This window comes from Tauraco erythrolophus, chromosome 17 (assembly GCF_009769465.1).
Source record: "Tauraco erythrolophus isolate bTauEry1 chromosome 17, bTauEry1.pri, whole genome shotgun sequence".
Classification (NCBI taxonomy): domain Eukaryota; kingdom Metazoa; phylum Chordata; class Aves; order Musophagiformes; family Musophagidae; genus Tauraco; species Tauraco erythrolophus.
In genome coordinates, this window is record NC_141481.1 from 6,060,333 (window position 1) to 6,076,261 (window position 15,929).

The 15,929-nt window shown below is 41.8% G+C and overlaps 1 protein-coding gene across 1 annotated transcript in view; it reads right to left on the bottom strand.

Annotated features, from left to right (window-relative positions):
- The window catches only part of SMG1 (SMG1 nonsense mediated mRNA decay associated PI3K related kinase), a 67,251-nt gene extending 52,369 nt beyond the window's left edge, over positions 1-14,882 (bottom strand). The window contains exons 1-3 of the mRNA XM_086622377.1: positions 14,784-14,882; positions 5,391-5,554; positions 1,259-1,414 (exon numbers count right to left, since the gene is read on the bottom strand). Coding sequence (XP_086478503.1) covers positions 1,259-1,414; positions 5,391-5,554; positions 14,784-14,872 — 409 coding nt within the window. The 5' untranslated portion in view covers positions 14,873-14,882. The remainder of the gene's footprint in view (positions 1-1,258; positions 1,415-5,390; positions 5,555-14,783) is intronic.
- Positions 14,883-15,929: the final 1,047 nt, after the last annotated feature.

Sequence of the window (15,929 nt, forward strand, 5' to 3'; positions counted from 1 at the left end):
GCAGCGACTTCAGTCACCCAAAATTACAGTTCCTAACATTTTAAGGATTAAAGAGGTGCTCATGTACCTAGGAGAACAGTCTGAATTTTCTGCCATTACTAACTACTAGTAAACTCATGCACAAGCCCACTACCAGAAGTATTATTTAATGAGCTCTTTATTAGATAAATCTCTATTTCCTCTACATAGATACAATTTAAGACAATAAGACCGAATAATTTTTATATCAAGACACCAGAAAGGGATGTTAAAGTCTAAATTTAACCCATTTCCAAGATCAGCCTTTTCCAACAGTCATGTCACCACTTGCACCTCAGTTCTTCCACCCTCAAAGCACACCGAACACTATTCTCTTACCTTTTCTCTCCTCTGAAATATAAATCCCTGAGGAGAAACACCATGTCCTCATATGTTTATAATGTGCCTGGCATAGAGCAGTTACAGTTTTTGTCAGTGGCTCAACTGCCACTTACACTAAGTGATGCAGTAAAAGACAGTGCTTAGACTTCACGAAGTTTTTCTTTTCATTCAAGAGTCTTTGGAGTAACTTTTTTTTTTTAACTATGATTTAAACACAAATACTGGGAAAAGTGAAGCCTTCTTTCTCAAAAATGCATACCCAGCGTTCTTGCACCCTCTTGCAATTCCAGATTTCCTCTCGCTGCATCTCCCAAGACCCTGCTCTCATTCTTACCACGCCTCCTGTTCTTCCCTGGCCTCTAATCCTCAGCTGAGCAAGAGAGAGCATGAATTGTGGCTGGTTCAGGAGTACAGATCTACTGACTTATCAGCTGGTACGATGTGATGACTAGTTGACCCGCAGGCCAGTGAGAACAGATAACAGTTGAGCTCACTGTTGCAGGTTTTCCCACACTAGGGACCCATTAATTAACAACTTTTTACTTAGGTATTAATTTTCAAAAAATCTAAGAGCAACATCTCCTTCTTGGAGCCCTTGATCTCTTTGCCAAATTTGGCTAACCTGAACCTACTTAAAGTTCCAAACCTACTTAAAGGAAACTGAAAGATTCATAGCATAAGCCACATGGTCAACAGATCTGCCTACCTATGGGGGAAGTCTCAATGCAGGGAACAGTAAGTACAAGATGACAGTTTCCATCAACATCATCTAATATATCACGCAAAAAATAAAATCCATATAGATTGTCTAACCATAGTGAACTTCTTTTCACATTCTGAACACAAGAGAGGTTGCCAAAAGAGATCCTCTTTTCCCAAAAATCTGTGGTATCCTTACCCTGTGATTTCCTCATGTCTTTTGTGGCTAAAGCACGATTTCCATGCGGAACACTGGTAAAATCAGGATTGGTCACATTGTTAACTCTCAGCTCTTGCCCCAACGACTTCCGACCATAAGTATTTTCCCCAGATCCTCCATTGACACTGTAGCCACCTGTGGAAAAAACAACGTTGAGATTAAAACAGGCTATCAGACCATACATTTAGTAGGGCAATATGTTATGAGTTATTTGATTCATATGCAAATTAGCAGTCCTATCCCCTGCCATGTTCTTTAGCTTCCTTTTTCACTTTCACAGGCAAAAATGTTTTGTTATGCCTCGTAGGTTTCCAGGTCACATATTCAGAATCTAATCAGTCTATTTTTGAAGCACATGAAACAAAATCTCTATTGTGATTAAGTTTTAACATCTATTTTGTTGCATTTGGGGTTTTCTTATTATTACTTGTGACCCTTCATGTCAAACTGCTAGGACACATGGCTAGATACGTTCATTTACTTGCTCCTTGATTATGCACATCAAATTTCCACTCTGTTTTTGCTATAAATCCAACACACAGGCTCAGTAAAATGGCAAAAAAAAAAAAAGGAGAGAGCTTTTAAAGAGCCACAGATTATTTATATGTACAGATTGAACAACTCTCCCTGAACATATAACAGTCAATATTTTCACATACTAATAGTAACATGATCTTAATTCAACTCAATCCTACAGTCTGCCACTTGAGATACACATGGTGTATCTTTGGTAACAATAGCAACAGAATTAAAAGTGTCATTTTGAGTAATTCAGTTACTTTTACTCTTAGATCCACAAGAATTTACATACGCAAATGTTGAAACCAAAGATTTTTCCAGTCTGTCACATTGCTCCGAGAGGCAGGTTCTTCCTCGGCAGTACTGTGGAGAAATGAAACTGTCCCCTGAGCCTGCCCCATACTTCACTCATTGTATTAAAGCTCACTTTCAAGGCAGCTGTGCAGGCAGTTTTCTAAAGTGTCTGCCCTGCCTGAGACAGGGAAGAATCAACTAATAAAATTAAACCCAGAACAACAAAAGATATGCAAGACTTCTTTCAAAAAAGGTACTTGCACAATTCCACCTGCATCAGTGTATAAAAGGAAGCCTGGGGAAAAGGAGAGGTGGCTCTCCATAAAAAGAGGCAGCCTATTGAGACTACAAGATGGATAAAAAAAAACTAAGTTCAAACATCAAGGTGAATCCAGACCTTAGCAGATGTAAAGAATGTCATCTTGAAGGCAAAGCTTTTGATAAAAAAGCAGCTGTGACTACCGGTAGACGTTTGCGTATTTCTATACACATGGGACTACCCTACCATTACAGATAATGCTGTGCAAAGTCTCAGTTGTAATTAGTTATTTACAATTACAGTAAAGATAATTCGTGTATATTTGGATTTACAACTCCATTTTTAAACATTAAATGGCATGTATGACACCTTAACATTATTTTGGCATAACAAAGCAACACTGTTCTGTGAAGGAAATTACTTCTAACAGCAAGAATTAAATTTACAACTAAACAGAAGTGTACTGCTAAAATTCAAAGCAACAAACAAACTAGTTTAACTGAAGATGTCAGATAATCATGCATTCAGACCACAAACAACTATCAAAACCAGACATACTACCATATATTATTGGAGTTCTTAAAGTTATTTCCTACTTTCCTTCTGGCACACAAGATGTGTCAGCTCTTTTGGTGGTCTGCAAAGATATGTAGTATTTGCTACAGCATGCTTCACATTATCTTAAGTGAATTAAACACAAACCTATATTCTCCCACTTGACATATAGATGATACATCTTTAGTAATAATATGAAACAATTTGTCATTTAGAGTAATTAAAAAACTGCAGGGCAATCAGGGTTTGGGGAAATAAAGCTGTAAATATTACATTATAATTCCCTTCAGTTCTCTCCTGGTATGAAGTTTTTGAAAATCCTAGTATTTACAAATTCTATACATTTCCCTTTAAATGTTAAATCTGAGACCAAACAAGAATATGATCAGCTATGTCACTGTTATTAATTTTAGCATAAATACGCAGATACAATGACATATGAATACTAGTGCAGTATCTTTTTAGCAGTAAGGACTCTGAAGACATCATAGTTACAAATCAAAAGGGAGGAAGGTGTTGCAGAAAGGGAGAACATCTCATCTATAAGTAAAAACCCAAGAGCCTTCCATTTAGTTTTAAAAACTTTAATCTTCCAGCTCCCCATCTTGTTTTATAAAGTAAAGGAGCTAAGACAAAGATGAGAGATCTGATTGCAGTCTTCCACTAGTTACTGCGAAGAGTTTTTTTGGAAAACAAACAAACAAACAAAAAAACCCCACCACAAACACAAAAAAAGACAGCCAGATTAATCTTACAGATGCAGAGCAAAATGACAGGAGTCAACAGTCATAAGCTGCAGCAAGGGAAATTCGAACTGGATAAAAGAAAACAATTCTTTGCCAGGAGAGTGGTAAAGCACTGAACAGGCTGCTAAAGGCAGGCTGCAGAACCTCCCGTCCTTGAAGGTTTTCAAACCTGAACAACTTCCAGAAATAATCAAGCTGGATTATCACCACCAGAAATGGGGAGGTGGGTGGAATCTCTTCTCAAGGATTCTAGGTACTTATGATATATGGTTAGCCACGATAGAATAGCTAGAAGTCTTTTTCTTAAAATGAAAATTCCATGCTGGCAGACTCCAGACTAATTGAAAAATCTTAGGAAATAAAGAAACTATTCTGCATCTGTAAGCTTACAAGTTTCTCCAAAAATAAAAATGAACTAGAGATACTTGGGATTTGGTTTTATAGCACAAAATATCCCAATCATCTCTTTTCAAGACACACCTGAACAAAATAGCATAGTTAAAGTGCTGAGCTAGCAGAGACATGCCCTGTAAGATGCAGTACTTGAGGGAGAGATAGATGCATTTTTCTTTTCAAATGGCACTTTCCCAACAACTTCACAAACTATCTTACTGAATTCGTCTGAAACTATTTCGCTAGACTGCCAGTACGTTCTTTAAATAATTGCACACTTCAAAGTACAAGAATAACCTACTATGTCAGTGTGTGAAACACAGTAAAACTCTCCATGTTAGCACAGACAAATATACTCACTTTCTAAGCAGTTTCTCTGTAAAAGTTAATCAAAACTTAAGGTTCTCAAGGTATGCAGATAAACAAATCCCTGTTTCATGCTCCTGTCTCTTGCTAACAGTACCTGCTACTTATAAAAAATAAATTTGCATCAGCATACTCAGCTGTAACTTCCCCTAAGATGTAGCAATTCTTTACAGATAGTTACAGGGCAGAGAAGTAGGGGAGTGCGAATGTTTTTTAGGTTCCTGAACAAAAAAACTCCCACATTAATATTCCTGTGAGATTTTTTTGAGTCTGGTCTGCTTGAAGATCATTTACATAGTCTAAAAAGCGACTCTGCAAGTAAAAAAAATCCTCCCGTTTGATATCTGTATTTGATGATTAAAAAAAATAGAATAGTTTTCTTTTTCATAAACGCGAAAAAGATATCATTCTGAATTTTTGGCTATTTTCTAGAGAAAGTACTTCCATTCTCAAACAAAACCAAACCCAAGCAGAAAAAACTGCATGAACCATACATCACACAATCTATATGAAGTCAGACAAAATACAGATTTGATTCCCAAACAAACATTCCAGTTTGCTGCAGTAAATCTGCAATAGGTAATATATAGGATCAGCAGTCCATTTAATCAGGCAGTCTATTATCAATACCAGAAGCACTAGACAGTATTTAGCAAGAAATTACAACTTGCAGACCGGACACATCCAGAATATTACTCTTTAGGAAAAATTGCTCATTCTGTTAATGCATTAAGTCTTCCCTTACATTCTTCTCCTAAGGCAACTGCGTATTTTTCTCACTATTCATACCACCCACAACTTTTCTTTGATCCCTAATAAATCTCTCAACACAGTGATACTGTAGCGATGGGTTGTATCAGTTCACTGCCTTTTTTTGGACAAAAAAATAAATTAAAAAGAAGTTCTCCACCATTTCAAGTTTACTGCCTTTCTCTCAATGTCCCCTCACAATTAACACGTGAAACAGCAATCTGTATACCTTTTTCTTCATTCTGTATGTCAGTGTGGACTCTGATATCATCGTGTCTTTGTCGAGACACCACAGCTGAATTTGAGGGTTGTAATCCATAGGAGGCAGAACTGCCCCGATCTCTGGATGAAGAGTATTTTAAATTGTCCTGGTCAGCTGATGCACTGTCAGTTCTATAAAGAGAAAAATATTTTTTTTTTTATGTAGTGGTATAACAGGAGTGGGATTCACATTCACTTATAAATGCAACATTTAAATGACAATCCCAAATGTATTTTCCTGTGTAAAAAAAGTTGCACGTCTAACCTGCTTCTTAAAAAGTGACCTTAAATTCACATTGGGATTAGAATTGACTAATTACTACAGCAACATGCAAAGGAAATGCATTCTAGTGCCCCAGTGCCTTTTCTCAGGATATTCTCAAGTCTCTTTTTCAGTCGGACACCTATATGAGGAAAAATTACTTCCCAGAAGTGAAAAGTAAAATACAACTAGGTATAGGTACATATGACAGCTAGGTGATACAGTGTCTACCATTTGTGAAAGTCATTACTAATCCACACCTGAACATTTACATAATATGCTGCAGGCCTTGTAAGCAATGTAAAACCACTTATTAGATGGAGGTGTTAACAAACTAGCATGTAACTGATAATCAATATAGGAATCACACACCAAGTTTCTCAAAAATAAAACTGCAAAACAAGAAAACAGGCTTTACTGTCAAAAAACCTGCAACATAAACTAACAGTTGTTATCCTTTAGGGTGAATGTTTGCAGAGAAAAAGTTAAAAGTATCTGCATTAAGTTTAAACCACTCTCATATCAGAGAACTGATTTAGAGCCCAGAATAAACTTTTAAGAAAAATGTGAAAATTATGAAACTAACTCTTCTCATTGGACATACTAAGTGATTTCACTTTTAAAATACAGTAACACTAAACTCATGCGCATGAGACTTCAAACTCTAAATTCAACCAATCACTTTAAATGCATTCTTACAAGCAATACTGGAGGTTTTAAACTAAAACCAGTAAAACAATACCCACCCAAAACAAAATCAGCATAATTTTGATCAACTCAAGTATATTTGGAATCACACTATTCAAATCACTTACAGAGGGCTTTTTCTAAGCAAACTCTAAAGATTACTATTTTTCTTTTAAGCTTTGGATAGTTCATTTGATTATTTGACAAAAAGCAAGACAGATCATTCCTTTTCATTCCCATAACTACAATTTGTTTAAGGACAAACACTACATGTTCTTGGGAAAAAGTCTTTCATTTTTAATTTTCAAGAGAACACCGATTACAACCAGTAGACAAATTCAGGGAAAAGGAGTTAAATACATTTCAAGACCAAAAGGCAGAAACACAGCTAAAATTTTTGAAAAGCAGTTGTTACCTAAGCTGTCCTGAAGGCTTGCCATTATCAAATAGAGCTCATCCTCAGTTCAACTGGAATAGCACTACCATTTGCAAAAACAACTGGAACTGAAGAAACCCCCCCACATATTTTATTCTCTTGAGAATGTTAAAAGGCAATATACTGGAACTGGGTTCAAAAGAAGGAAATTGCACTTTCGTCCTGTTCTCACAGCAAAAGGCTCACGCTAGCTTTGCTGGGCAGGTATTATTCCCTTTTTCTCTATAATCAAATTCATCTTCAGATATACACAATAAGACTCTCTTCCTCATTCAGTATTCACTGTGGCGTCACATCTACTGCTCTGTCAAGCCCTTGCTTGGACTATTTTTATAAAATAGGCTATACTATTCAAGAGGCAAAGCCTTAGTAAAAGTCTTTGTCCATGACAGTCAACTAGGGTTGCAGAAATACTTACAGTTGGATCTTCACCACTCACCTACATTATGCTGAACAACAATGAAGTTCTACACTGAACCTTCAAATGCACCTACACCATGTGCAAATTTTCCACTCTGCTACAGAGCCCCCAGGTTTTCTCCCTGCCCTAAAATCTCAGGAGATGTCCAGCGTACTTGGAGGAACAGCAGAGTTTACTACGGAGGATTTAAATTATTTTAGCCTTTCAGTGAAACAGACTGACAAATTTTCAATTTGTAAATTTAAGTACTGATGGGTTCTTAATAGCGGACCTCCCCAAAGAGCACCACTTTTTTAAGGCAATGTGCTGTGGACTGCATCACCTCCAACTGTCAAGCATTAAGTCTAAAATCCTTAAGTCTGAAAGCAAGCTGATTAAACCTACAATTTTTAAGACTGCTCTGCATATCCCAATCAACTGAAGGACTACACGTGTTCTCAGCTAACCTCACTTGCCGCAGCACAGCCGCTGAACATTCTGTAAAATTTTCCACTGTGGTAAAACACATAAGCCTATTGTTTCCCTGGGAAGAACCACACACTCACTTCGTTCTGTCTTTGGGAACAGCATTCTGCAAGCTAATCTGTTCACACTTTATCACTTAACTAAAAGGTGAGCACAATTTTATTAAAAACATGTAATTGTTCTCCCATATATCAATTTAAGAGACAATAGTTCCCACTGAAGACATTGTTCCTACACAATAAGCATGTAGCTTAGATAGCCAGAGCTTCTGCCCTTTTTTTATGAGGCAGATTAAAAACGCTTCATAGAAAGATACTGTTTCCAGAGAACGAGGTTCTGTGACTCAACTGGCTGCTATGGTCCATACTGATTTGCAGAAGGATTTTGGACTGAAAGACACCTGCAATAAGATCCACACCAGAAGCAAAGCCCACCATCTCATGGGCCCCTGCATTTCCAGCTGCCCAGTGATACACGCCACACCTCAGGGGGAAGCGAATTTAAGAACTGTACTGTAGGCTCCTGCATCAGCACTCTGAGAGTTTGTGGCATGGGCTCATCAAGACCTGGGGACACAACTCCAATATCTACCACCTGCATCTGAGTTCCCTTACCGAGGAACCCAGACACCTGGGTGACACAGGACACTGCTGTGTAAACTCACAACAAAGCATGGTCTGGGTGCACAGGAAGAGACATTTAATTCTCAAATCTGTTTCTGAAAAATACCATTTTTCACATCAGAAACACATTCATGATTTTGAAGGAGAACCACTTGGAACTCAAAACACAGCCACTCTACAGACAGGTACTTGCCAAAGTCTCACAAATAATTACCTTTTCCCCCTCCCTCCAGCCCTTGAAGGTGCTCTGCAGCCATTCCACCAGGCGATGGGAAGAACTGCACCCTCAGCTACCTCAACTCACGCCCACATTTCAGGAGGACACTCTTCCTGTTCCCATGGCAGTAATTCCACTTCAATTACATTGTGCCAAGCAGATGGTAGGTTACACGACAAGGCATAACGCTTAGTGTCATCTTTCAAAAGAAGTCTATGTAACAACAAATTTATAGTTACGTACATTGACATTGTCACAGACCTGAACAAACATTGTATACTAATAAAATCACAACCTACAATGTTTGCAACAGATAAGCAGAAGTACAAACACAAAGGTGGTATTAGACAAAGTAGGAATAGGAAATTGCAAGGATGAACATGACTATATAGATCACCTTATACTGTAGCTTCAAAAGCATATTTGCCACTTGAGACACTACTCTGTGTTATTTCCACCTAAAAAGCTCATTGATGGAGACTAAGCAAAGTACTTCAAGTGCTCACATGACAGTTTTCATCTCTGTCTGGTTCTGGGTGGAAGACTACCTGATTACCACCAACAGCGGCCCCGATTTCCTGCATTCACTGTCTCAGCAATATCATCTATACAGAAGAAATCACATTCAGTTTTCTGCAGGGCAATTTTTAATCTGCCTTTATTCATCAGAAAAAGAAAATAGTTCATCCACCTAAATAAGCAGAAATGACCACTAGTTCTCCTTAAAATAAAAAGCTGCTTCATTTTTTCCCAAGGACATACAAAAGGACTTAGACTTTGCCAAAAATGAGTGCATATCTCATTGCATCAAAAGTATAGGCATGATATTACTATGCCAATTTGTATGACTGAAGAAAGCATGGCTGAGAACAACTGGCTTTAAAAATAAATCTTTTTATATAGAAAAAAGAAAAATAGGTCAATCAAAAATATATAATGTTTCTTTGTTATACAGAAGCCTTAAGAATTTTTGTCCAAGAAACTTGTTACAAACAATCTGGTGCATATTATTCATTACCTGCAGCTCTTTCAGAACAATCCCACCATATGGGTATTATTTTGAGACAAAAATCACTTAATAATTCTATTTGATTTTATTTCTAAGTACAGGATCTGCATGGAGGATTTACTCTGAGATAACTCTACTGTAGGAGTTGTATTATGTTCAGGTCACTCAGTTTTACTTGCTTATTTGCTCTATTTGCCAAGTTGATTTGCTATAAGGCAGACAAATTCTTCATTACTTAAAATCTTTATCAATAAAACATTTAAAACTTAAAAGTCACTGTATCCACTCAAATTAACAACTTCCTGCCAAGTTTCTGACCTTTCTTCCACCGGCACACAGAACAATGACAACCCTTTTTTGCCATGCTCTTCTATCATCGCTTGGTCCATCTTGCAAAGTCCAAGCCTGCCTGAGCTCACCCCAAAGCCTACTTTTGTTTCTACTCCTGTGTAGAGAGAGCATGACGAGAGTGTAAGTGGCTGTGCTTTCTACTAGCAAAATAACAACTAATTAACTATTTTCCTACTGCAATTGTGCCATCTCCACTGCTGGACAACTACCTGCACAGTCACAGCAGCTTTTCAAATCATCTCTCGATTCTGCATCGCTCCCTTCTTACACAGTATCTCAGCAATTTCCTTCTGTTGGACATGGGGAGAGAATGTCAGGGAAGCGTATCACATATATGCATCCTGTTCTTATTTTTCCATAGGCATGTTCTGATAGCCATTTCTGGACACAGGATATTATGCTAGCTAAATCATTGGTCTGATCTAGTATGGCTATTCTTGTATGGAAGACTATCTGCTCTCCAAGTTCCTTTTGCTTCCCACTGACACACTTTAATCTTCTTTCATCTTTCTCACATCTCATTCTCCTCTGTCTTCACATTAAAAACAAAGGCTTTCACATTACAAACTTAGGCTCTGCCATTTTACAAAAAAAACAAAAAAGCTCTTTGATCTCATACCTTCCCAACCTTATCAGAATATTCAACACACTCAGATGCGAAAGGAGATCAAGAATTACTTGTTGCCAGTTCAGAACTGAACCTATTCCTGCAACATCCTCAAGCATCTCTATGTCGTCAACTTTAGGGTCTCTTAGTTACAGATCTGTCCAAACTAGATATTTCAGTCTATCTCTAACAAACATTTGCTGTGTACCTTGTTGTACATGCAAACAGAAGAAATAAAGTCTGTCTCAACTTTCCTTATACACAGCACCCACTACTATCATCCTGCTTGTCATTCAACGTGTTAATCCAGCATTATGAGCAGACAATACCCACAACAACTAGGGCTTGCCTTTTCTAAGAGACTTGCCTCTGCCCTTCACAGCCATGTAAAAAGCACTGCTCTAACCATCACTTTCTTAGCCCATTTGCTCTGAGTTTCTTTGCCCCCTGCCAATACCTGCCATTCTGTCTTTAATTAAACACAGAGTACTTGCTCTCAGTTATAAAGTGCTAGCCAATACCACTCTCCTGCTTAGGTTATAAGCTACCTGGAATGAGAGTCGTATTTTACCGTCTTGTCTCATGGTGTCAGGACCCATGGGGACCTAGGTGGTAACTTGGTTTGGCAGGCACAGTGCTAACAGAAATTAGTGATTCATAACACTGACTTACACTGCATGGAAGGATACGCTTCATTCTCAAGAACGAATTCCATACTGAAACTAATAAAACACTTCTGGAACTTTTCTCAGATGTGAAAGATTTTCTTTTGCACTTTTCCATATACTCCTCTGCTAACCTACATTTATGATAGGAGAGAGACTGAAGTCTTATTAATTAAAATCTTACCTCCCTTTTCTCATTTTTGCCTAAGCAAGCCATGGTGCACCCTGCACTTGCCAACAATGCCACCCTGCACTCACACTCCTGCTTTGTACCACCATAAGCGCATGAAACTTGCTTTGCCAGCCAGAGCATTTCCTATCAAAGGGAAGTATTGCTTGTTTCAGTACATAAGTAGCCTTTAGTACTTTACCGAATTAACTCTACTCACACATAAGACCTGCACACTGAGGTGATTCTGTTTTTCCCCCCAGAAGTTTTATCAAGAAAAACACAGTGAGATCTGTCAAACAAAAAGGAAAGAAAAAAGAAGTAAAGGTCTAGAAAGCTATCAAGATTAAAAGAAAGGGGAACAGATCTTATCGAGCCTTCTGAAAATACCTCACCATTCTGTCACTCATCCAACATTCACCTAAAAAGTTTTTGTGTTGCTACTCATTTAGAGTCTGGTACACCTCACTGCACAAACTAATATGCCTATATATATATATCAGGACAACTTCTTCCTCTGTAATACACAGCTCTGTCAACACACACATTGTAGGAAAACCATTACACACGCATCTGACAGATATGACTGCATTCATGCATGCACAAAAAAAATATAATCAAGTTCTACCTAAAAAACTACTCCTCCCTAAAGAAGGATGTGGGCTCCAAATTCCAGTTTCGCACTGTTTTCACCCCAAGTCCTGATGCTGATTAGCATTACTAAATATTGAGAGGAATCTGGACCTAGTAACAAGAATCCATCTAGTCGTTTTTACACACAGAAAAATGTGTATTTGAAAACACAACCCATCTGATAATACATCTATGCATTAGCAGTGCCCTTTCTCCCCTTCAGGAACTTGAAGCAACTACAATTACTGCAGTTTTCATTACTTTGGCCATGTGCATTCCCTCTTCCACACCCTGCGAGAAAGTATTTATCAGCAACATCACCTAAGCTAAACGAAAGTAAGAGTCAACAGAAAAGAAAGAGGAAGGAAAGAATATGTGGGTATATTTTGTCTTGCAAGGTTTGTCCAAGAGCATATTCTAAACAATCAACGAAAAAGAAACACTCGTTGCACAATTGAAAGGAGATCTGTTATACAAAACTGGCACGTGAATCACTTTTAAAAATTAGTTAACGACAAAACAACAAAGACTGATTTACTCTCTGCTTCGTTCTTTAAGCTCCTAGTGTAGACTCACAGGTTCCATATTGCCAAAGCTATCTTTGAGATTTAAAAAACTTGATTGTAACACAGAAAAACATTCTCTGTGTTTGGGATTGTGTGAATATTTCTGATTCCTGAGCTCTCTCATCAGATTAAAAAAAAAAAATACAGCAGAGGATAAAGTTAAATTTTTACAAGTGATGGGATCAGTGCAGAGGTGTTACCTATTTCTTAGCAGGAGCTCTAATCACACAGTGCTGGAAACAGAACGAGGCCCTGTCCGTGCCATGAAGCTCCCCTAGTCTGCCGCACTTTCTCTGGTGCTTTTAGATTTTTGGTTTTGCTGTGGCTTTTGGGATAATTATTTTAGTAGCCCACTTTACAGCAGCTGTACCCAAGAGCTAAGGAGGCACCAAACTACAGGATGGAGAATAGACCAGAGTCGGACACTGAGGCAACAGCCTAACTTCTTAAACCAGCCTTATCACCAGGCAAAGCATTTCTGCAGCTACACTCTTACTTTCACCCCTGTCACAACTGAACCTATTGCAGACAATATATTGGAAAAAGTCAGCTTCCCAGCTCCTGTAAGAATTTTTTTAGGCTAAAAGACAGAACTTGTGACAAATTAATATATTAAATCAGAAAGCATTTATAGAAGCCATTCCCTGCAAAGACACAAGATGCACATCCAATTTCTTCCAAGTGGGAAGATCAAGATTTAGGGTCCAGAATTCCAGACTGCAGCCTAGAAATCTGAAGCAAGGTAGGATTTAATAAGTAAGAGAGACACAAGACTTTTTAAGTCCCTGAAAAAAATCTAGATGCTGTAAGATGTCACCAAAGACGTCTGCAAGTTTTTAAATGAGGAAAAAAAAAATTAAGTTTTTTGACCAAGTAGTTCAATAACAGAAGAAATTAGAAGTTAAATAACCATGCCACACACACCAGTAAGAATTTAATAGCCTCTAGCGTTAGTCCTAGGGGCTGCACTGCTACCTGTTCAAGCAAAAGGAAAGACTCATTCACAGTAAAAACTGAAGTATATTTGTGTTTCATAAGATCCATCTTCACATTCACCCTGTTTTCCTAGACCAAGCTGCATGCGACTGGAACTGTCATTTGTGAATACACTCCCAAGCATGTGCCACTCTATTCTTTGCTGGAAATTTTAAAAGTAGGATCCCATACTATATTAAATTTAAAAAAAAAAAAAAACACAAACACTAAAAAGCCCCAAATCTTCCACATTAAAAAATAAATTTTAAAAATCTCAAATTTATTTACAATTTCTACATGGCAACTTTGACTATTAAAATAGCAAAGCAGGGCAATATAGTAAATATATTGGCATCAGGTATACTGGAAGTAATCAAGACCTGAAATACATTCTCTATACCTGACTAAAAAAGTCAACAGACTTTGAATTTCACTTACTAAGTAGTAAAGTACCAGGTATAAACACACCTCACAGTCTAACACATTGTACAAGCTCTCATTCCAGTCTACTTACAGCTCAAACACTTTCTCCAGTTAAAAAAAAAAAAAAAATAACAATAATCCTGTACTATTTTATTGAACCTCAAAAGGCTACGAGCACTTCTACGGCCTCTGCTCTTCTCTAGTTAACTCCCAGATGAAAATTAGAGTGAAAAAATAGCAGGTATCGAGCCCACCCCCCAGTTCCCCACCCCGCTGCAGGCACCCAGCCTGCCAGGGAAGCGTCTCCCCCCGCGAAGCGCAGGGAGAGAGGAAACGCTGCCGGCAGACACGCACCAGGATCGCCCAGAGACGAGATGCGTTCCAGCCGCCCGAGCCGCGGAGACCGAGGGGACTCCCGGCAGGAGCCGGGGGAGGAAGGAGCGCTCTCGCCCGCCAGCTCGGAGCCCAGAGCGGGGTCCCGCCGAGCCCGCGCAGTGACAGACCCGTCCCTCTCCCGTCTCGGATCCGGAAACGCCCTCCGCGCCCCTGCCCGCGTCCCGCCGGGCAGCACACGGGCACGGCCGCGGCCGGTACCTCCCCCGCCGCCTAGGCCCGGCGGCCGGCCCGCCGCCACCCGCCCCGCGCTAGGCCCGGCGGCGGCCGCCCGCCTCTAGGCCCAACGGCCAGGAAGTGGCTCCACCGCCGCTCCCCGCTCCGCTCCGCGCCGCCCCGCTCCGCTCTCCCGGGCCCGGCGGCGGGGCCGGGCCGAGCCGCCAGCCGCGGCGCCCCGCTGCCCCGGCCCCCGCGCCCCGCAGGCGGCCAGGCCGCGCCCCCTGCCCCAGCCCTGCCCACCTGGGTTGCCAGTCATTCCAGCCCCGCGGGTGGTAGTGCTGCCTGCTGCCGGTGCCGCTCAGCCGAGACCCCGGGGCTCTGCGGCTCATTACCTTGCCCGAGACGGCATGGCCGGCCGGGCAGCGGCGCGGGGCAGGGGCGAGGGAGGAGGGCGAGGGAGGAGGAAGAGGGGGCGGCGAGGCGCGGGCGGTGGCTCCTCACTCGAGCTCCGCAGGCGGCTGCTGTCTCACACCGGAGGGAGGGGACGCGGCCGCCGCGGCTGCTCTGGCTGCTGCCCGGCCGCGCGGCATGCCGGGATCGCGGACATGGGCCGCCCGCCCCCTCCGCGGGGCACGCTGGGAGGGCGGGGGACGGGGCGCGGGGGCGCTCCGCCTCCGGGCACCGCGGGACGGGCTTCCCCGCCTGGGGAGGGGTTACCGGCCGCTGCGGTGCCCGCGGCGCCTCGGGCCGCCGTCTGCCCGCTGAGTGGGTGTGCGGGAGCGGGCGGCCGACGGCCCCGCACCGCCCCGGGGCGTGAGGGGAGCGGTGGGTCCCGGCCCCGCGCGTCCTGAGGGGAACCTGAGGTCCTTGGGCTGCCAGCGCCGGTGGCAGCCGGCGGGCTCCCAGCCCCTCCGCGGTGAGGGGAACCGGGGGCCCCTGGGCGTGACGGCAGCCAGGGGATCCCCGCGCGAAGGGATCTGGGGTACCCCGGGCCCTGAGGGGATCGTGGCATCTCGACCGAGGTCCCCGGGGTGCGAGGGACTGCCATGTCCTGACTGTGAGGGGATCCGGGGGATCGCAGGCCCTGGGCACTGAGGGGCACCTGGGACCGCTGGGCACCGAGGGGACCGAGGTCCCGGGGTGTGAGGGGAGCCGAGAGCCCCTGAGTCCGGGGGGAGCCGGGGCTCCGAGGCCCTGCGCAGAGCGGGAGGACCCTGGCCCTCCTCCCAAGGCCTCGCTGGGGTGTCTGCAGGGAGCTGCGTCCCTCGGAATAGACCAAATGCCCGTCCTCGTGTTTCTCCCCATGACGACATGTCACCCATGTACAACTGGAAGGGAGAAGTCTGACGTTTGGCAGCAAAAAGCTGAGTAATCCGACACTACTGGTTTCTCCTTCTTCCCGGCTACTAAACTACATTTCGCAAGCAGACTAGCAAAATTCTAAGC